The 23613-nt window shown below is 40.7% G+C and overlaps 2 protein-coding genes across 2 annotated transcripts in view; both read left to right on the top strand.

Moving 5' to 3' along the window:
* ablim1b (actin binding LIM protein 1b) overlaps positions 1-6506 on the top strand; it is a 350583-nt gene extending 344077 nt beyond the window's left edge. Inside the window, exon 23 of the mRNA XM_068002170.1 lies at positions 1580-6506. Coding sequence (XP_067858271.1) covers positions 1580-1693 — 114 coding nt within the window. The 3' untranslated portion in view covers positions 1694-6506. The remainder of the gene's footprint in view (positions 1-1579) is intronic.
* A 15263-nt stretch (positions 6507-21769) lies between these two features.
* afap1l2 (actin filament associated protein 1-like 2) overlaps positions 21770-23613 on the top strand; it is a 163723-nt gene continuing 161879 nt past the window's right edge. The window contains exon 1 of the mRNA XM_068002171.1: positions 21770-21947. Coding sequence (XP_067858272.1) covers positions 21932-21947 — 16 coding nt within the window. The 5' untranslated portion in view covers positions 21770-21931. The remainder of the gene's footprint in view (positions 21948-23613) is intronic.

Here is a 23613-nt window from a genome sequence, read left to right on the forward strand (position 1 = left end):
CAGTGCCCACATCACCGCATTTAACTGCCTTTTGAATTATTCCAGAGATTTGGCCTCCTCTACCCTCCCCAGAAAAGCATTCCAGATATTAATCATTCTTTATCTTAGTATCATAATAGGTACAGCACAGGAGGAGGCCATTCAGCCCATCATGCCTGTGCCGACTCTGTGAAAGAGGTATCCATTTAGTCCCATTTCCCTGATCTTTCCCCATAGCCCTGTAATTTTTTTCCGTTCAAGTATTTATCCAATTCCCCTTTGAAAGTTACTATTGCATCTGGTTCCACCACCTTTTCAGGCAGTGCATTCTTGATCATTACAACTCGCTGCGTAATAGTTTCTCCTTATTTACTCAGTCAAAACCGTTCACGATTTTGAACACCTCTATCAAATCTCCCCTTAACCTATTCTGTTCTAAGGAGAACAACCCCAGCTTCTCCAATCACTCCACATATCTGAAGTTCCTTATTCCTGGTGCCATTCTAGTAAATATCTTCTGTACTCACTGTAAGGTCTTGACATCTTTCATGAAGTGTGGTGCCCAGAATTGAACACAATACTCCAGCTGAGGCCTAACCAGTGTTTTAGCATGAGTTCCTTGCTTGTGTACTCTATGCCTCTATTAATAAAGCCCAGGATCCCATTTTAACAGCCTTCTCAACTTGTCCTGCCATCTTCAAAGATTTGTGTATGTGCACCCCCAGGTCTCTCTGTTCCTACACCCTTTTAAAATTGTACCATTTAGTTTAAATTGCCTCTCCTCATTCTTCCTACCAAAATGCATCACTTCCGAGCGATAAATTTAATCTGCCATGTGTCTGCCCATTTCACCAATCTGTCTATGTCCTTCTGAAGTCTGTTCCTATCCTCCACATTGTTTACTACATTTCCAAGTTTCGTGTCATCTGCAAACTTTGAAATTATACCCTCTATACCCAAGTCCTGGTCATTAAAATACATGTCAGAAAGAGCAGTGGTCCTATACTGACCCCTGGGAAGCACCACTGTATACTTCCCTCCAGTCTGAAAAACAACCATTCACCACTACTCTCTGCTTTCTGTCCCCTAGCCAATTTTGTATCCATGCTGCCACTGTCCCTTTAATCCCATGGGCTTTACTCTGAAGAATATTTCCTGACATCAATCCTGAATTTGTTCCTGCGATGCTGGTTTAACTGAAAGTAGCATTCTGGATTTACCTTTTTCTACTCTGCTTAATATCTTCTACAAGTCCTCTCTCATCTGTCTCCTTTCCAGACCTACCTCATAAGTCAGTCCTCTGACACTACAGATCAGCTGTGTGGATCTCTGCATCATTTCCCGGGCTCAATGTGCCTTGGTGACCTGAACTGAACAGGATATTTAAAATGCACCCTTACCAGATAAAGTGGCATTGGGGTAGAGAAGGGCACCCAGGTAGTCAGTGATTTGAGAGGAAATGGTGGCCAGGGCATACCAACAAGGGGAGAAAATAAATCTCTAACTATAAACAAAATAAATGTAATTTTAGCATTGTTGGATTTCAGTACAAATAGACTTTAATAACCTACTGATTTTTCTTTATCTTTTACTCTTTTAGCGTCATCTGGCCCCTGAAGTTTTTTACCAGCTGTTTAATATGACTTTCCAGGAGTTCAACAGATTACCACTTTGGAAGCGCAATGAGCTTAAGAAAAAAGCTCGTGTCTTCTAAACCACACAATGCATGTTGAAAATGAGGCGATCGCAGAGGCTAAATATCAGTGTAATATTTTGTGGGAAAAGCTTTGCAGAAGTTAACAAAAAAACCTTCTGAAAAGTACCCCTGCTGCAGTAGATAACCCGTGTGAGGCCTGGGAAAATGATATCCACATAAAAATTGATCATGCACTGCTAGGATTTCGACCTGAGAATTCTATTGTGATTTCCTTAATAAAATGAACCACAGTACTATCATCTCTTGTTAAACAGTAAACTGCTCTGATCTTTCTAGGATTATAATAGATTGGATATTATATTGAATTGGACAACTTTTTCTTTTCTAAATAATTTGAATACTGTTCTTAGGAAACAGATTTTAGTGTTTAGTCATGCTACTCTAAGCAAAGTGCAGCAACCAGTGTTCTCTGCCTTGCACTGTGAACGCATGGGTTTGTGGGGGCAGGGAGGGTGGAATTAATTTGGAGCTGGTTTGTATACAAAGTTACGCTTTGGACTTTATTGCTTGAAACCTTTTACACTGTGTGCTGTAGTTGAAAGGGTGTATGTACATAATAGTCATGTCAGACAAAAATAAACAAGAAAAAATGGAGAGGAGAAATGATCTTCAAAGTCAGCTACTCATCTAACTTAGTGGAGGAATCGTAAAATATCTAGCTTCATAGCAGTCATTAATGTGTTACTTCATTCATTTGTATTGAAAACAAAAGAATGTTGGAGTTATTGCCCAGGTATTTTGTGTCAGTATCACATTGCTACTTGTGTAAATACCTGCCTTAATGTTATGAATTGTCACTTACACAGAAGCCCTTAGTACCAGGTCAATTCTTTTTCATTTCGTGCATTTGGGACATGAGAGAGTCATAGAATGACCTTTTCATACCCTTAAGTCCTCATGCTTTGAATTAGTGGGCCAGTTTTTCATATTATTCCCAGCTGATCTGTAATTTATAGCCTCGAAATTACACTGTAATATATTAGCGTAGAATAGATTTGTGTGTGATTATTTTGCATACTATTTTAATTGAGGCAGATACCTGTTTAAAATAAACAGGTTAATGATTCTATTAAAATAGTGCACAAAGTAATTTGATACAATAATGTTGCACAGTATACTTTCCAGGCTAATATCTTTCCACGCTGTAAAAAAATTAATTTGACATCATGTTTAAAAATGTAATAGTCTTAAAAATAAAAATATATGCTGCAGTGCACCTGCCAAAGATCTGGTTTGGAATGGTTCTGAATGGATAGGAGATTTGATCCACTTTGGTTAAAAAAAATGATTATTTGTTTATGTGTATGAAATGTAGCATAGATTCAATTGAATCCAAGCTTGAGAATATGCCACATTAGGCTAAATGTAAAACATTTTAACAAGTTAAAGAATACAATTTTGTAGGGTAAGTGGTACAACAGATAAGTACTTTTTCCTATCTGTGTTCCAGATAATTCTTTTTTCCACATAAATTAGTTTAGTCTGCCTCCGCTTACAAGGCTCTTATTTGAACCGCTAAATTTATCCATTCATTTCACTGAGCAGATACATTAGGATTTCAGACAGCAAAGAGCCCCTTATAGCTTGTCGTTTTTTAAATTTCAACATATACTTTATTTCATAATATTTAAGGATACACACAGTTCAATGTAAATACGCAATTATAATTCAAAACAATACACTATGGATCGTACACACTGATCCCGTTATTACAATATAAAACACAGTACATATCTTCTGTACAATACAAAGTGGGATGGTATACACGATGGCCTTTCCCCGTAGAGCCTTTGCACCTCGCTTCAATGTGTCCCGCAGCACATATTACTGGACCTTGGGGTGTGCCAGTCAACAACACTCGGTCGTGGACAGTTCCTACAGCTGGAAGACCAGCAGGTTTCGGGCGGATCAACGGGCCTCCTTCCCCGAGTTGATGGTCTTCCAGCAGCAGTTGATATCTGTCTCGGTGTGCGTCCCGGGGAACAGCCCGTAGAGCACAGCGTCCTATATTACCGAGTTGTTGGGGGGGTGAACCAGGACATCGCATCTCTCTCCACACCTTCTGCGCGAAGGTGGACGACGGTCTCGTCCCCGCCGCAGCCTTGAGGGCAGCTCACGGTGGTGCTGAGATTCCGTGCGTGTTGGAAAGACCGCACTGGGGGGACCTTTCTCACCACCGTCCAAGCTACACCCTGGTGCCTGTTGATCAGTTCCGATGATGAAACGTTCTGCCAAATGGCATCGACCGTCTGGTCGGGAATCTGCCCGATCAGATCCCAACTCAGTATCTTAGAGGCAATGGTGAGTTTGCAGTCAGTGTACAGAACAACTGAGACTCTTTTGTTTTTTAAGCACTTTTCAGTGAGTATTACAATTAAATATTCAGTGAACTAAACCCAACAGTTCACACTGTATCTAAAGATCATAGGGTTATAAGTTCATGTGTTTGTAGAGAAAAAGTAAATGTAAGTATAATGCAGGGAACACATTTTTTGTTAAAATGAATGAATAGAGGATAATATACCCATAGTCTAACCTGTAGACAATACTGCATTTCTTCAATCAAACACAGACTTTATAGCACAGAAACAAGCCATTTGGCTCAACACTGTGCTGATGTTTATGCTCCAAATGAGCCTCCTCCTACTTCATCTAACCCTATCTGCATTTAATTTGCATTTTTAATTTATCAGCTGGTGCTTGTTCTAGATTTTGACTGAATTTTCTATGTTTTGTATTTTATGCATTTAATCTCAACAGACCTTGAAGTCTCGTGCCATTGGTTTCAGTGTTTCTAAACCCAGTGGAGTATAAATTCATCTCGGGCGGTAACGGAAAATGGGTGATAGTTAATCAGCAGCCCGGTTTACACTCCGCCCAGTTTTCTTTTCCATGAAGTCAGTGGGCTGCCGATTCGCCATTGCCCATTTTGCATTACTGCCCGAGGTGAATTTATACCCAGTGTTTCTAAGGGTGCACGGTGTGAAGCAGTTTTGACTTTGCAGCAAAGCTAAACTTGTGTGATATAAATCGGGTGTTAAGACTTGAACTGACTCCAAAATAAAGCAGAGTAAGACTCACTCCTCCAGGGAGGTTCACTCTACGTCACATCAGCATCAGGTTGAGCCTAACCCTGGATTTAGGCTACATTTACACTACAACTATTTTGAAACCCATCGAATAAAAATCAGGTTTCCATAAAGGCCAGGCAATCCGCCTCATCAGATTGCCACCCAGGGGGTGAAGACAAAAATCTACCCCAATGACTTTTAATGATATGGTTTGAGAAACATAATTCTATAGCCCTTTCTCCACCCCACCCTCCCTGTGAAGCATGGACTTACCCCCTCCCATAAACAGTGCCATTGTTAATAATTGCATATAATCACTGGGATTTCTGATGATGAAGCATCAAAATACCAATTACAAATTGAGATACAATCACTGCAGATAAAAGAAAATATGTTAATGCCGGAAATCTGAAATAAAAACAGTAAATGCTGGAAATACACAGCAGGTCAGTCAACACCTGAAAGAGAAAGATTGTTTCAAATGCAACCCCTGTTCTGATGAAGAGTCCCACCTAAATATTGATCTATCTTTCTCTTTCAGATGCTAATCAACCTGCTATGCACTACCAGCACATTTAGACTTATAAGGGCTGATTTTCCTCCTTCTGAGATTGGTAAATTGTTGTTAAGCAAGGATATTAAGGGCTATGGAACCAAGCTGGCTAAATGGAGCCAAGATACAGAGCAGCCATGATCTAACTGAATGGTGGAACAGGCTCGAGGAGCTGAATGGCCTACTCCTGCTCCTATGTTCCCTGCATCCACCCAAAGTGCACTCTGCATGACATAACTTGAAGCTGTCTGTATTTTTCTGGGTTCAGATCAGCCAATTATCCATCCCACACACACTCCCGGCAGCACACTGCATCTGGAAGGAGGAGAGGCAAGTCAACTTCTGCTACAGGCTTAAGAGGACTGGACATGGTCGTCCACTCAGCATTGACAGATGAAAGTTAGACACGAGGCACTGTTAAATTCCTCCTGCCTCAATTGCATCGGATCCTCATGCTTATGCCTACTGTATGCACAAGTGCAGGACCCCCTTACATTCCTCCTGGGAAATACCTAATGAATCCCCAGGCAATGCAAATGGTGGGGGGGGGGGGGGGGGGAGTGGGTGGACATTTGGTATAACAGGGCTCTGTTCCTTTTTCTTCTGCTTTGTTCCTGGGACCGTAGTGTTCCCAGGGCACAAAGCAGAGGAAAATAAGCCCCATAATCTCTTGCAGGTGAAACAGTGGCTCTTATGTCCTGAAAACCACTATGAATACTTGTGTGTGAAAACCAGTATGATTTTGATAATGGGTGTTTATGTTAGTGATAAGGTAAGGGATTTAGTTCTTAAAATCAACAAGTATTCACCTGCCTGACCTTATATGGAGACTTTGGCAGAGGTCAATATGTACAGTGCTTTCACTAATTTGATTGGATCCAGTGTACTAGGCAAGACTTTTTTTTAAAAAAAGGCCTCATCCAGGTTGCCTCTGGATTTGCAAGTTCAGTTCTGTTCTGTGCACTCTTTGTGCTTTATTTTGCAACAGCTAGCATTCTGATTTCATAAAGTATAGAACTTTCTAAATAATATTCAGTGATGGAATTTACATAGGAAAGAAGTATTATGATATTATTGGAACAGCTAAGGGTGAGCAATGTGGCCAGCTGTATTAAATATTCTAAAGTTACCTTGTTTTCAATCTATCAATGAATGCCATTAATAAAGCAATGTTGGTGGTGTTTTATTTATTGTCTTCCGTCTTTAAATTAGTCACGCTAGTATTTTGTATGAACAAAAACGTGAAGAATCACATTGACAATCCATTTCTATGCTGCATAGCTGAAGTGCACCCAGTGTTCAGCATTCAGCATAATGCCGGAGTCACAATTTTCATTCAGAGTCTCTGGGGCACGGTAATAGTTAACGAACAGCTAAAATGCGTTGTCCGATATGGAGCAAATATAGAAGTAAATTAACAAAGCTTTTCAAACATCAGACCAAGTCTCTTGGTTAAACTGGACTTTATTGTTCGTGTTCTCATAAGACTTTGTAGCTGGCATTTTAATGAAGCATTCTGTTTAAGGTCTAACTATTCAAGCTTTAAGAACACTTTCCTAATAGAAGTAAAAGGTTTGTGTAAACACATTACCTAGAATTTACAGCATGGAAACAGGCCATTCGGTCCATCTGGTCTGTGCCAGTGTTTATGCTCCACACAAGCCTCCTCCCACCCTACTTCATCTAACTTCATCAGCAGTCTCTATTGACATTTTATTTTAAGAATGCAACTGAATTATTTTTAAACATCCTATATTATTCGAGTTGAGGGGAGCTGATCCATTTTTGTACAGACTAGGCTCCCAGGACCACAGTGCAGTGAGAGGCACTGTAAAGACCGTGGCAGATGTCAAAGCAATTTTAAAGATGCACTGAAGTCATTAAAGCTTGATGAGTTAGCAACCATGGCTGTAAGCCTGAATAACTGAAATGAACTGCACCAGGTAATTGCAGAACAAAATTAACATGATCAGTGATAAAAGCCAGATTTCAGGGTGAGATTTCTGACTTCCCAAAACCCATCTAAAGGAGTTACTGAAACTGACAAGCTGCCCTTGTGAAATCCCATTGCATTCTATCTAATTTTGGTTTCATAAAAAAGACAGTTTATTAAATGAATCTCTGCCTTGTACAATCACCTAGAATGATGTGGAGATGCAGGTGATGGACTGGGGTGGACAAATGTAAGGAATCTTACAATCTTAATCTCCGAAAGCTTGTGATTTTCAAATAAAACTGTTGGACTATAACCTGGTGTTGTAAGATTCCTTACATTAATCACCTAGAATGTCAAGGATGTATTTAAATGTATGTGTGTGCAATATAAATATTATTTATTTATTTTTGTTGGTCTCTCAGTACCACACCCCACCTCCCGCCAAGAGACCATGTTGAAGATCTGCTCCCAGTGTGGCACTGAAGCAGAGCTCTAGGAGGTACATTTGAACTGTCCAGCATTACACCATCTTCCATCTCACTTCACCCTGTGTGGCCTCCATTCAGTGCCTTCTCACAACAGTGCAACTGAGACCATTAACTCGCTGTGTGGAAAATGCAGGTAGCTGGTTTGGGGCATGGAAAAATTTAAACTGGCCCAGTCGAGGTTTGACGCAGAGCAGGAGAAGCAGTACTCTGCATCTAGCTGGGCTGTACCTGATCTGGGAGTGCTTAATGCCAACAGTAGACGTCAATAATGTAAAAAGTGTAATTCTCCATAATAATTTCCTTTGTCAATTACTTTAATAAGACCGGTTGAGGTAATTGGATATGCTGCAATAAATTCATATGGAATTATAGCTGCCTTTAGCATTATATGATTAAATTTGTCAGAGAAAAGTATCGAGAGAGACAGGTCTGTGAAGACAATAAGCGCCTTGGTCCTACATACAATTTCATTCCAAATAACAATCATTGTAATTTTTTTAAAATTTAAATTATGATTTTTCCAAATTAAACATGTTATCCTTATTCTTCAGTCCACTGGGAAGCTGGCCTGCTCCCAGATCTCTGCCAAAGGCTGCTTTGGCTGTCCGTAAGGTGGTGTGAGTTACCTACCAGGTTAGCCAATTTCTCTCCCCTGCATTCCATTGGGAGAGGTCACAGCCTCTAATTTGCATTTCCCCCACTCGAAACTGTTCGTCACAGGAACTCAGCAGAGGAGGTGATCAAACCTGTGTCCTCCCACTCTGTGTCACCGAAAAACCCCACGTAATAGTAATAATTTTAAGAATAACAACATTTCATACTGTCATTTAAAATCATACTGAAGGTAATTTCTTTCGGTATGGAAAATAAAGATGTTGTAAAGTTTTTTTAAAAATTTTTAAAACTGCATTCCTGCCCCACTTCACAATATCTAATCCTTGTAAACACTGGATTCTACAAAAAGCATAAAAATAAATGCAGCCTTTGCATTACAGTCTAATTCTTTTAATTCAAAGTTGCTTAATTCAAATTATCTGATTATTCATTTTTTGCTTTAAACTCCCATTTTGTTGTGTTATTTATGTTGCTTAATTTTCAAATTATTAGATAATTCCGTTTTTTAAGTGCAAAAAAGTGACTTTGAATTATCAGAAGTAGACGAGTATTAAAATGACTCCTTGATGAGCAGGGAGAATGTAGAGATACCACCCTGGAATTTTAGGTTAAGCTGCATAGTGTTTTGTGAACAGAGGTACTAGCACGGACACGATGGGCCGAATTGCCTCCTTTTGTGCCGTAACTTTCTATGATTCTATAATTTTCATGGGGTTATCTCTGTTACAAAACAGTAGCCTGCAGTATTGGTATGTACAATGTTAGAAATAATGTGTACAGATGACAGGGACAGACACATCTGCTGTTATAACTGTTTAATAATCTCTCTATATGTATGCAATTACAAAAATGAATTGTTTCAGTTAAACCAAATTTAATTGCAAGTTACTTTTAAATACTCCATCTATCTATATGATTTATTTTAGCTGCTGTCTTTGATGAAACCAACCTGATGCAGTTGTAGTCTGTATTACAAATTTGGAAAAAATCCTCAATGCTTTTTAGTCGGTTGTAGCAAGAGTTGTCATTTTGACGTTGTTGTAATTTGGAATGCAATTCTAGAAAGGGTAAGACTGTAACCTGAGCCCTGGATTGTGTAACCTGTATTTTACAGTCTTCGCACTGAGTGACTCATCTTTGGCAACTTTAACCTGTTCCTGACCTCAGCCTGCCCTGTCTCCTCCTCACCTCTCTCAACTTTACCCTCCAATATGTAGCCCAGATCATGTCCACTCCCTTGATCTTACAATGACATTTGGCCTCGTATTTTGGAAAGCCAAATGAGCCTTCCCTGATCACTTCTTCATCTTCCTATGCGTTTTCCTGCTCTTCCTTAACACCGCCATTATCTCTTTCCACCCCTGCCAAAAAACTCCTCCTGACTCCCACAACCATGCTATCTCCCTTTCCTTTGACCCACCACCTGCATCGATATTGATACCTCTGTCGATTTGCCATAAAACTGCCTTGCCTCTACCTTTGACACCCTGGCCCCCACTATTATCTTCTACAAGAGTCAAATCCATGGACTCAAGTCCATGGGCCAGAATACATTTATTGTACGATTAGCTTGGCTTGACCACTTCAAACAGTAGCAACATTTTCTCTCATAGCTAAATCTCCTTATTACTGCAGGGTGACCTTGGAAAGCAAGAATAACCCAAACTTCACATGTCCACCATAAGCCACTTCCTCTGACCCCTACCCCCTCACTCTCCATTTTCACCTCTGGTACTAAATCCACGAAACTTATGGACTTCTTTATTTCCAAAATCAAGGATATCTGCTCAGCTTCCTCCATCCCTCTCCTTTCCCATCCCTCAGTTCTTTTAATCCCCTTTGAAACCAGACCCCACCCACATACTCCGCAGTTTCTAACCATAGTCAGCTACCAATGTACAACAATGACACCTAACTGTTCCTCTCCACCAACACTGATTCCAAGACTGTTGTTATCTGTCTGACCATCTGTCCAGCATCAAGTACTGGATAAGTTTAAATTTACAGCTCAAAATTGAAGCCGTCCCACTCATCTCTCCAGCACCTTATGTGCCTCTGGTGTGCACTCCATCAACCTTGCTAGCTGCTTACTCAAGATGATATGTGGCCTTAGTCTGACCCTGAGCTGTGCTTTCTACCACATGTCCCACCTGTTGCCAAGATGGCTGGCTTGCACCTCCAGAGCATTGCCTGCTTAAACCCATAACTTAATCTCTCCACAGCCAAAATCTTCATCCCTGCCCTTGTCACCTTGAGGTTTGATTACTCTAATGCTTTCTTCTCCAGTCGTCCAACCCTTACCCATCACAAATTCCAGCTAATCCATAATTTTGTATACTGAGTCCTCTCTTTCTAAAAGACCTGCACATCCACCATCCCATCCATCCCCAGCTCTAGTGGCTCCTTGTGCCCCAGTGAATTCACTTGAAGATTCTCATCCTCACTTTCAAATAATTTGACCATAACCCTCTTTATTTGGATAACCTCCTCTAGCCATATGTTGCAGCTCACACTCTCCAGTCCTCTGACTCCGATTTACTGCTGACTGCAGCCTCCTCCGCTCCACCATTGATGAGTGATCTTTCAGCCTTTATGGTCCTTATGAAATTCTCTTCTTAAGTCACTTTGTTTTGTTGTCTCTTTACTACTTTGAAAGGCATCCAAAAAACCTTTCTCTTTAACAATGCTGTAGGTCTCTTTCCTTTCTCCTCCCCTTTTCTTCCTACTCAATTTTCACCTCTCCTTGGTAAGTGCTTCGAGACTCCTTTTATGTGTGGCGTGCTATATAAATCTAAGTTGTTAACAACTGGACACAGCAGAACATTGTCATAATATTGAAAATTAATTCTGTTTAACCTTACTGTAGACAAAAGAACAGGCTGATTCTCACCTTGAGTCATTGTGTTTGATAGATTGCACTGCATCTGATGAAGGCCAGTGTAAATTATGTTGCCTCAAAGCTTATTAACTTTGTTATTTCCAAGTAAATTGTTTCAGCTGCAGTTGTACAGTTTTTGTTTCTCGTCTTCAGTGTTTTTCCAAATATGCATAAATTGAGAAGTCACACTGCCACTGTCTCTGGTTCTTTTCTTATAAATAATGGCATTTTTATTTGATCTATATCTTTGTATTGCAAGCAGCATATACATATTGCCCTTCGACACCATTATAATCTGTATCACTGTTGTATTCAGCCCAAGTAAATAAAAAATGTTTTGTGCTTTATTCTTAAATGTTGAGTTTTTCTATATTTAGAAACCTTGAAGCTTTTACAATAGAAACATATAAAATAGGAGCAAGAGTAGGCCATTCGGCCCTTCGGGCCTGCTCCGCTATTCAGAATGATCATGGCTGATCTTCTAACTCAGTACCCCGTTCCCACTTTTTCCCCATATCCCTTGATCCCCTTAGCATTAAGAAACATATCTATCTCCTTCTTGAATACATTTAATGACTTGGCCTCCACTGCCTTCTGTGGTAGAGAATTCCACAAGTTCACCACCCTCCGAGTGAAGAAATTTCTCCTCATCTCAGTTCTAAATGGCATACCCCGTATCCTGAGACTGCGACCCCTGGTTCTGGACTCCCCAGCCATCGGGAACATCCTGCATCTAGTCTGTCTAGTCGTTAGAATTTTATATGTTTCGATGAGATCACCTCTCATTCTTCTAAACTCTAGTGAATATAGGCCTAGTCGACTCAATCTCTCCTCATACGCCAGTCCTGCCATCCCAGGAATCAGTCTGGTAAACCTTTATTGCACTCCCTCCGTGGCAAGGACATCCTTCCTCAGATAAGGAGACCAAAACTGCACACAATACTCCAGATGTGGTCTCACCAAGGCCCTGTATAACTGCAGTAAGACATCCCTGTTCCTGTACTCAAATCCTCTTGCAATGAAGGCCAACATACCATTCGTCTTCCTAACTGCTTGCTGCACCTGAATGCTCGCTTTCAGCGACTGGTGTACAAGGACACCCAGGTCTCGTTGCACCTCCCCTTTTCCCAATCTATCACCATTCAGATAATAATCTATCTTTCTGTTTTTACAACCAAAGTGGATAACCTCACATTTATCCACGTTATACTGCATCTGCGATGTTCTTGCCCACTCACCCAACTTGTCTAAATCACATTGGAGCCTCTTTGCATCCTCCTCACAGCTCACATTCCAGCCCAGCTTTGTGTCGTCTGCAAACTTGGAAATGTTACATTCCGTTCCCTCATCCAAATCATTGATATATATTGTGAATAGCTGGGGCCCAAGCACTGATCCCTGCGGTACCCCACTAGTCACTGCCTGCCACCCGGAAAAAAACCCGTTTATTCCTACTCTCTGTTTCCTGTCTGTCAACCAATTCTCAATCCATGCCAGTATATTCCCCCCAATCCCATGTGCTTTATTTTGCACACTAACCTCTTGTATGGGACCTTATCAAAAGCCTTCTGAAAATCCAAGTACACCACATCCACTGGTTCGCCCCTATCTATTCTACTGGTTACCTCCTCAAAAATCTCCAGTAGATTTGTTAAGCATGATTTTCCTTTCATAAACCCATGCTGACTTTGTCCAATCCCATTAATGCCTTCCAAGTATTCTGTTATCACATCTTTGATAATAGACTCTAGCATTTTCCCCACTACTGATGTTAGGCTAACTGGTCTGTAATTCCCTGTTTTTTCTCTCCCTCCTTTTTTAAATAGTGGGGTTACATTTGCCATCCTCCAATCTGCAGGAACTGTTCCAGAGTCTATAGAATTTTGGAAGATGACCACCAATGCATCCACTATTTCCAGGGCCACTTCCTTTAGTACTCTGGGATGTAGATTATCAGGCCCTGGGGATTTGTCAGCCTTTAGCCCCATTAATTTCCCTAGCACTATTTTTTTTTACTAATACTGAATCCTTCAGTTCCTCCCTCTCACTAGACCCTTGGTTCCCTAACATTCCCGGGAGGTTATTTGTGTCCTCCTTTGTGAAGATAGAACCAAAGTATGTATTTAATTGTTCTGCCATTTCTTTGTTCCCCATTATAATTTCCCCCATTTCTGACTGTAAGGGACCTATATTTGTTTTCACTAATCTTTTTCTCTTTACATATTTATAGAAGCTTTTACAGTCAGTTTTTATGTTCCCTACTAGTATACTCTCATACTCTATTTTTTCCCTCTTAATCAATCTCTTTGTTCTCCTTTGCTGAATTCTAAACTGCTCCAAATCCTCAGGCTTGCTGCTTTTTCTGGCAATTTTATATGTCTCCTCTTTGGATCTAATACTATCCCTAATTTCTTTTGTAAGCCACATCATTTTGTTTATTGTATAGTAAGATGGGGGTTGATAATTGAAGTCCTAACCTGGAGATAGGATTGAAAATCACAGCATTTACCAATATTTACACTTAGACTCCCCAAACAGGGCAGGCTTCATAAGTCTTGGCTGAATGATCTGGAGAGGGAAAGAAAAACAACTTTTTAAAAGCTTTTATTAGTATTATGATTAAAATGTTTAGTTTTGGGGAAACAAGTTTGCCACACCTTGTTTTCTTCTAAATTCCTCAGGAAGGTGTTTGTTATTTCCTTGGTCTAGGGAGGGAAAATAATCAATCATGGTTATTACTCGCTGTCTCGGCCTACACATGAAGAATGGCCACTTAGATGAAGAATCATAAGTTTTTTTTGCTCCTATGCAACACAAAAAGTACCCTTTTTATGATGAAGGACCAGCAAGTGCATTAGATTTATGATGTAAAGTTATTACTATTTTTCACTGTATAACATGATAATAAATTAATATATTATGATATGATGTATTGAATTGGCAGTATAGGTGCATTTTCCTCACAATGGGTGGGAACAATGGGAAGGAGCTGGTAAGATGATGTGATTGAGAGTCAGGTTTAACCAGCTGACTTCATGATTCAAATCCTATCATATTTTCAGCGTTAATGGTATCACAACAGGTTTGGTTCTCAATTAAAAATAATGTTCATCATTACAATTTGAGTGCACACTAGTAAGAGGGTCATTTGAGAACTTAATTATTAGCATAGGCTGAAGCAAAATCTGCATGTCACATGATTTACCCCATAAGATTTATCAAACAAGTTGATAACATGTTTTTATATGGGATGGCTTTTAATGATGTAGTTAAGATGGCATTTTGTTTTCAAGCTAGTCTATAGCATGACAACTACTATAGACCCATTGTCCATTCAAAACACAGAATGCATTCATAAAATTGGGCTTCTTACTTTGAACAGGAAGAATTTCAGACACAGCACTTTCCATCTCTTCCCCAACATATTGGGTTTCTGTCCCAAAGTTTCTAAAAATATATACCCTCAACCACAGAATCAAAATATAAAATATCATTCAATAGTAATCAACATAATTCATGAAAATATGATAATTTATTCTTTGCTGCAGAGTTAGTAACATTGTTTATAATTCTCTGATCTTGTCAAATACAGTCAAACAAATAAGCACAAGAGTGGGTCAGAAAGACTACACATTGCATTTATATTACTAGAACAGCAAGTGACTAAAGAACATAGCAACAGGAGTAGGTCATACAGCCCCTTAAACTTGTTCCACCATTCTATCATATTATAGCTAATCTGTACCTCAACTCCATTACCTGCCTTTTCTCCATATCCCTGATACCCTTACCTAACAAATATCTATCAAACTTAGTCTTGAAAATTTCAATTGACTCAGCCTTTTGGGGAGAGAGTTCCAGATTTCCACTACCATTTGTGTTGCTTCCTGATTTCACTCCTAATTGACATAGCTCTAATTTTAAGATCATTCCTCCTTGTTCTGCATTCCCCACCATAGTTTCTCTGTATCTACCCTATCAAATCCCTTTATCATTTTGAACACCTCAATTAGATTACCCCTCTATCTTCTGAACTCCAAGTAATAGAAACCAAGTTTATGCCATCTGTCCTCATAATTTAATCTTTTAAACCCTGGTATCATTCCGGTAAATCTGCGCTATACCTACTCCAAGGCCAATTTATCTTTCCTGAGCTACAGTGGCCAAAACTGAATGGAGTACTCCAGATGGAGTCTGACCAAGACTCTGTACAACTGAAGCATCACTTCCTCACTTTTGTATTCCAACTTGAGATAAAGGCCAATATTCCATTAGTCTTTTTGATTACTTTTTGTACCTAAACTAAGATGATTTCCTTGGGGAAATATTAGTCAGGATAACAGTGATGTGAGCCAGGGCCTTTACTGTATTCCAGTGCACTAAATGTTTTATCCAAAACACTGTACTGAATCAAACAGTCACAACATGAAACAATGATGACAGCAGCATGAAACAACCCAAACTTACTATAGCAATAGCATCATCTAAGGATGGAGGGGCAAAATTCTATTGGCTCCATTCCACCAGCAGAAATGTAATGGAGCGAAACCCAAGTCTTCCAACTCAGAAGAGTGCCAACCCCACTCCAAATTGCTGGGACTGGGTCATTAGCATGGTTGGGGCAGGTGCTCCAGTGGTGTCTGCCCCAACGGAGGCCTGCAATGGTGATCTGGCAAGGGCCCAACAGAAATACTGCTGTATAACTCTTCAGCTCCCAGAGAAAATATTGGGCCACCTTTTGGATCGATTACCTTGTCCCTTAGGCATTTGGGGGGCGTTTAAAGGGCTCAGAATAATAGCTAGAGCTTGTGTTCTGTACAGCCTATTAGGTGGTGTAGCAGGCAGAATTTCCAAGGGTATCCAGGGAACTCCCCCAGACACGCCTCCTTAACGTTGCAGAGTGAGAAGATCTACTCTCCCCTCCGTAATTACCCAGCTTCCTCGATAGGTACTGTTGCCAGCCCTTCAGGATTGTCCTATGTTCTCCAAGAATTAAAGATTAATCTCTGCTGTGAACAACCCGGGAGAAATATCATTGGGGCATTAAAAAAATTATTTTTCGGACACTTTTGTTTATTAGTTATAAAAATATTGAAATTGACAAAAAAGACTGACGGTCAACAATCATCCCATCGGGTAACAATGAGTCTGTTTGGTTTCCAATTGGTGTGGGAAGGCGATGTGCCACAAGGATGGATGTATTCTATTTTGAAGAAGAGCAGGGGAGTTCTCCTGGTGTCCTGGTCAATATTTATCCCTCAACCAACAGCATTAAAACAGATGATCTGGTCATTATCACATTGCTGTTTGTGGGACCTTGTGTGCAAATTGGCTGCCGCGTTTTTTTTATTCATTCATGGGATGCGGGCGTCGCTGGCGAGTCCAGTATTTATTGCCCATCCCTAATTGGCCTTAAGAAGGTGGTGGTGAGCCGCCTTCTTGAACCGCTGCAGTCCGTGCGGTGAAGATTCTCCCACAGTGCTGTTAGGAAGGGTGTTCCAGGATTTTGACCCAGCGACAATGAAGGAACGGCGATATATTTCCAAGTCGGGATAGTATGTGACTTGGAGGGGAACGTGCAGGTGGTGTTGTTCCCATGTGCCTGCTTTCCTTGTAGGTGGTAGAGGTCGCGGGTTTGGAAGGTGCTGTCGAAGAAGCCTTGGCGAGTTGCTGCAGTGCATCCTGTGGATGGTACACACTGCAGCCACAGTGGTGAAGGGGGTGAATGTTTAGGGTGGTGGATGGGGAGCCAATCAAGTGGGCTGTTTTGTCCTGGATGGTGTCGAGCTTCAAGTGTTGTTGGAGCTGAACTCATCCAGGCAGGTGGAGAGTATTCCATCACACTCCTGACTTGTGCCTTGTAGATGGTTTCCTACATTAGAACAACGACTACACTTCAAACGTACTTCATAGGCTGTAAAGTGCTTTGGGACTTCCTGAGGTTGTGAAAGGCACTATATAAATGCAAGTCTCGTTTTTCTTTGTGCGTGGTGACCAATCGCAGGAGCATGGGGGTAGGTTGTGTGAGATGAAACCTCCTGGAATGCGTCCAACCAGAGTTGGCAACTTTAGCCACAGGGCTCAATGGGGTTTTATGCCATTTTCGGGTTTACCTCCAGTAGTTACACAGGAGATGCGCCCAGGGCCTGAGTGGAAATTTGGATCATACATCCTAGTCCGTGAAACCAATGTGCAAGTAGGGTTGGCACTTGTCTGGTGTTGTATGTAACATGTAGCTGCTGTGTGGGCAGCTCTCTGATGGTGTGGAAGAATCAGCCTTACCTTGTGATGGTGTGCTCAGGTTTCGGCCGCCAGATGGAGCTCCCCACTGTAGGAAGTTGAACGTTTCACTTTGCGAGGCGGTGGAATTAGCTGTACAGATGCGGAGGCCCAGGATTGTTGAGTCGTCCTGTTGATGGTCATCGTCCTCCCGCTACCTAAAGAGGGCTGCGGGCGGGGGGAGCCGCTTCACAGGTTACAGGAATCACAAGGTCACCGCTTCAAAAATAGTACTGCCCGCCCAGCCGTGAAGAAACTGAGCCAATGAATCCTATAACACAGGTCAGTCTCCTGACCCATGGTCCAACGAAATGTAAAAAGGGAGGATAATGAGGACTGAAAATAAACTTGTGTGAATTAACTGTTTTTTTGTTGTTGTTGCAATGCATGGTCCTTGCCTATTTATCTTAGAAAGTATGCGGGAGACACACCATAGCCCCTCAAGCAGATTCCCCACTGTGCATTGAAATTTCCCCTGCCTCCCACCCCACTCCCAGCAGCTTGAGGTAATTATTGGACAGCCAGCAGGAAGTGAGCGAGAAAATTCTCCTTAGCTCGCAAATACAATTGCCAGTGCAAGAATGCAGACTCCTGGTCAGTCAGTAATGAATAACAATCAGTGTGTGAGAGGATTTTTACTGTACCAATGGCACAGGTTGAAGCCAAGTGAAATACTCACATAGATGCATGCTTTGAGTTCATTGCCAGTTGATTGTTCAATATATTGTGTGTATTTTATGGATTATATGCTTCTTTTTCCATATTTACAGTGAATGAAGACTTTGCATTCTTAATTTACTAACAATGCATAGTCAGTTGTATAACATATACATAAAAACATGTCGATGGCCACCTTCGCATTTATATTACATCTGTGGTGTTGGAGACATCCCCAACTCCAGAGGTGGCATTAGTGTCTCTGGCAACGTGGAGACCCGTTTCGTGAAGTGTTGTTCCTCACACTGATGCCAAATATAAACAACTGATGCCAATGAAACTAAAAGCCACTGGCAGCCATTTTATCTGGTCACAGGTGGGCTGAGCTCTCACTCTGCTCATATAAGCCAGCAATATGTTTTTCTTATTACTGGCCGGTAATAGTTTCCCACTGGTCTCGGGGAAGCTAGAAACTTAAAGTCATAATTGTGTGTGTGCAACTTGGTCATGTGCAGGTGTTTCCCCATTAAGGCATATGCTCTGTGCAGCAATGGGGCGAATTCCAGAGCATTGGCCACTTCAACTCATTACAGAGTCTCGTCAAGTAGAAGTGCCCCCTCAGTATGAATGTGACATTAGTTGAAAACTTTGAACTAACTTTTTACATATGTAAAAGTTTTAAAGCACTGATGGCCATTAACAGCATTATTATTGTTTCATTAGTGATCTATGTGACAAAAAATTGTCATTTTTGTCCATAGTTTATGGGTCCTTTATACTAGATTACTTACCTTAAAGTACAGGTTCTTTGAAGAAAGATACTGCAATCAAAATGATTTCTGCAACTGCGTGTTGGGAAATTCCCGCAAATTCTTCTGTCCCTGCTTGAGGAATATCAAAAATAAACCAGTCACGCCAATACTGTTGACTACCAACAGACGTGTGTCTGGGAAAAAAATCACCTGAGTGCTGCATCATTGAGCTATTAAGTACTGTCACAATCCAATTAGACACCACAGGTAGCCTTTGGCATGCCTTTATGTAGGTATTATAGAACTGGCTATGCATTGTTCAAGAAAAATACATTGGTTTCATAGATTATCTTCTAAAAGGCAAGACTGTATTTCGAAGGGTTTTAGATGTTTAAGAATCAGACACTTTTGATGTATACTAACTACAACAGACATTAAGGCAAGATGGATATTCCCTAGGGGATAGAAACACATGTAATTTTGTAGGGATCAGGCAGCTAACATCCTAGCAAGAAGGGTTTGCCTATCTATCAGTAGAAAGATCTGCAAAAAAAGCACCCTAAGGAACTCAGCTGACTAATTTGCCTGCTTAACCCTTTCATGAACTGATTCAAGGCTGTGTTATTTGAACTGACTGCAACAACTGGATGTTACTACTGTAAATGACTTGATCTGTGAAAAACAAATGTTTGATAGTTAAGTCAGTTAAGAAAGTGTCTGTCATGACTGCTGTTTTTGTCCATATAGTGAGGTGGGTGTGAAGTGGAAATCTAAATGCAATCCAAAGCCAATAAACAGATCTGTTGTTCACCCAGGTTACTTTGTGCACACAGTCACGCTTTAGTTCCTAGCGACTGACAGTGCTTGCCAATGAGAGCCGACTTGTCCATTGAGCTCAACAAAACTATTTGGTGAGAGTCCGTATTGAGATACCGATATTATGAATAAAGTGAATAAAATTATGAATTAAGATCCTTTTTTTACATTATTACCTACAATATTATTAAATTGGAATACTTACATTATAATATTTGGGTTAAAGTAAAGTATATTTCATAAATATTAAACACCTTGCACCAAATCTCACTTAATGTGGAACTGATAAGTGACTATTTTTCATGAACTTCAGTGATGAGCTCATAAATAGCCTAGTAGGTAAAGGAACAATCCAGTGTGGCACTTAATCATACAGAACAGAGGATATGAGGTTTGATTCTTTGTTTATGTTGAGTTAGTTGATTTCAGGTGAGAGACCAGTTTGGGTGCTACTATTAGCTATATCTCTTGAGATGGGGGAGAGGAAATTAGCCAGGATTCCTGCTTCTGAATATTATCTAATGGCTCCTGATGGAAAGTGCATGTGTGTGGATATCAGGTAAGGACATGATTGGGCTCAGTTGCGGTCCCCAATCAAATTGACTGCTGAATACCACCATCTAGGCTCGCATATGAAGAATAACCATTTGAACACTGTAATGGAGTGTAGACATCGCCCATCAAACTATTTCCCAACAAGGTGTTAAAGGCCCTCCAATACCTTTCTCAAAGTGGCAATTCTTCACATGTATACCTAAACAATGAGTATTAGCGGGTTATTTGATTACGAGGAGCTTTACAGTCAAGCCTAGTCCTCTCTTTGTGCATTTTGCAGTAGGGTTCACTGGATAGCAACCAGCGGTCACTAATTTCCCCCAGCCTGTTGATGCTGAATCCAATTGTACTGATCCAATGCAGCCCCATCGAAGTTAGCGAACCCAGCATACTTGTGGGATCAAACCTGATGAGTATTTTCCCACTGAGCTATCAGGGGAACTCTGTGGCAGAACTTTAACGGCCAAGCTGCTGGGGGCCCTGAGAAATTCAGTTTTGCTATTACTGTACAGAAAAAGTGTTCTGTTTTGGCATGAAGAGTTATTCATTTCAGATTATGACATCAAACTGAAATGAAGAATATTACATGTCCCATCAATGTATTTGAATATTTCAAGCTATGTTGATATAGGACTGCTTGAAAATACATTGTAGGGAACATTGAACATCATTTTCCAAAAGCAAATTACTGTGGATGCTGGAAATCTGAAATAAAAACAGAAAATGCTGTAAAAAACTCAATAGGTCAGGCAGCATCTGTGGGGAGAGAAACAGAGTTAACTTTCATGACCTTTCATCAGAACTGGTTCAAGGCAACTAATTTATATTTTCAGGGGGAAAGGGGACAGATTTAGGGAATTTGATCCTGAAAACACTGGCAAAAATCCCTGAATCCCATGTAATGAAACTAGAGTTTGACTTGTTCAATGTATCTGTGGCCGTGATCACATTGAACTTATAACCAAAAAAAATGATGGCCATGGTTTACTTTAATAACATGTGAGTGGGGTGATGCAAACATTCAAGGGGCTTTAAAAAATCCAGTTCATTCTGTAATAAAAGAAATTGTGGGAAATGGTGACATTTCCCCCTATAAATGTTGGGATCACGCTATTTAAAAATCTGGGGGAAAACATTCTGACAGGACACTCAGAAGCTCAAATGTTTAAACCAAAGAAATACGTTCCCATTACTGTATTTTATGAGATGTTATTTTTAATTTACTGTAGCTTTGCCAAAGTGATACTTAGAAATAAGCTGCGCGGGAAATGGGTATTCAGAAGAAAAAAAAATCGCAGGTCTGCCCACAATCATTCCCAGTTTCTTAGAACGTGGTCTTAATAACTCGACTGAAAGAGCCGGGCTCAGGCTCAGGCTTGTAGCCTACTCAGCTCTTTGGAGACTTCTTGCGATTTCGGTGAACTTTCCAGCTGTGAGCCAGAAGGAACAGCGTCACCGGGCGGGGCTGCTTAGTGTGCACTGAATGAAAGCACTTGGTACAAGTCCGAGCAGAGAGACGGGACGGGACAGGACACGACTCGCGACTGAAGAATCTAATGCGTGTTATATTATCTGGGATTGCTATACACAAACAAGGCACTTCAAAGGGCTTCTGACTATTTCCAGATCTCACACATGGATAGGAGCAAAGGTAAGTGAGTGGAAAAGTGGAATATCGTTCGATTTCTCCAAACACCTATTGGTTATTTTAGAGTCTCTTTGCTGTTGTACTTGTGGAGCCCCCATGTCAGTTTCAGATGGAAACTGACAGTGACGAGAAGGAAGCAAACCTGTAATTGACGTGACTTCTCAAGTCAAATAACCGATGTAAGTGCCTGGGAAAGGTCAAAGATGCAGTTGCCCTCCAGTTCCCTACGACCCTCCAGTCCTAATTCTTATAATGAAGCCTGTCATTTGCAGAATCCCTCCAGATAACCAACTTCTTGCTCTGTTACATCATGAGCTTAAGAGCAGTGCGGTGAAACCAGTTTGGTGCTTTTACTGTTTTTGAGACTCAAACGCGGCTGTGGGAATAAAAGTGTAAGCTTAATGAGAAATGTTTGAGAGTGCAATGCATACGGGTACAACTCTCAAACTTTCTGGGAATCTTTTCCCGTAAACGGAATGTAATTTCCGAATCCGAATCGCAAAAGCTATTCATCCCATTCGAGATGGATGTTGCCTACAGATCCATAATTCGTGACATGTAGTTAGAGCGGTGGTATTATGAATCGATTGTTCTGGAGGGAAGATGATTTAAATCGCTCTGAGTGTTTCCATCCTGTGAAGACTTCGGTAACGTTCGTTAACCTAACGCCCGCTGATGTGGCCGTGCTGTCTTGCCCGACAATTGACGAGACAAACAGGGGTGTGCGCGATAACACACCGCACGTGTTCTGAGAAATTTTAAAGCAGCATTTCGCCCAATTCCCACTGTTTTAAACAAAAACAACAGCGGGCGCAGAATTATTGGGAGTCTCGAGTGTAAATTTGCAATTCAAATCAGTTCTGTTTTATAAGCGACCAAAAGTTAAATTACGATTTGTAAACAAAGATGTGCACTATTAACACTGAGACTTTTATACTGTCGGTCATCGGTGATGTGTGAGGATGAAGGTCGGGCTATGTGAGACATGATGTGGAGATGCCGGTGATGGACTGGGGTTGACAATTGTAAACAATTTTATAACACCAAGTTATAGTCCAGCAATTTTATTTTAAATTCACAAGCTTTCGGAGGCTACCTCCTTCCTCAGGTGAACGATGTGGAAATATGTGAGACAGACAAACACTGGCTGAGCAATGCAGTCATTCCAGGAGGCTGAGGGTTACGTTATCTAATGTAAACAGACCTGGAGTCTTTTGTTTACAAACATTTTACCAAAGTGATTTTTAAATTACACTTTCCTTTTGTTTCACGGATCCCTTCATTTTGTGAGTGCTGTTGTTTTTTAGTGAGGGTTCTGGGAGAATACGGGGTTATATACTTTAAATAATGACCAAAACACTTGGGAATGGACAGAACTGTAATGCAAATGTTTCCCAAATGGCTAACGTGGATGGATGATGGGTGTGTTGTGTACTTGCTGTTCCTGCTTATCTGAAAAATTGAATTCACTTGTAAAATCGTAACAGTTATCACATAGCAACTTTAAGAAGTTTTGATTTATTCTCCGAATATTGTAAACATCCCTACTGGAAACTTGCCAAACTTCTAAGCAAGTAGAATTCCATGACATGTCATCTTTTGTGAGACCATTTAGGGACAGGAGAAACCATACGTCATTTTAATGATTTTAATTGGCTAATTGATTTAG

Source organism: Heptranchias perlo, chromosome 21, assembly GCF_035084215.1.
Source record: "Heptranchias perlo isolate sHepPer1 chromosome 21, sHepPer1.hap1, whole genome shotgun sequence".
Taxonomy (NCBI): domain Eukaryota; kingdom Metazoa; phylum Chordata; class Chondrichthyes; order Hexanchiformes; family Hexanchidae; genus Heptranchias; species Heptranchias perlo.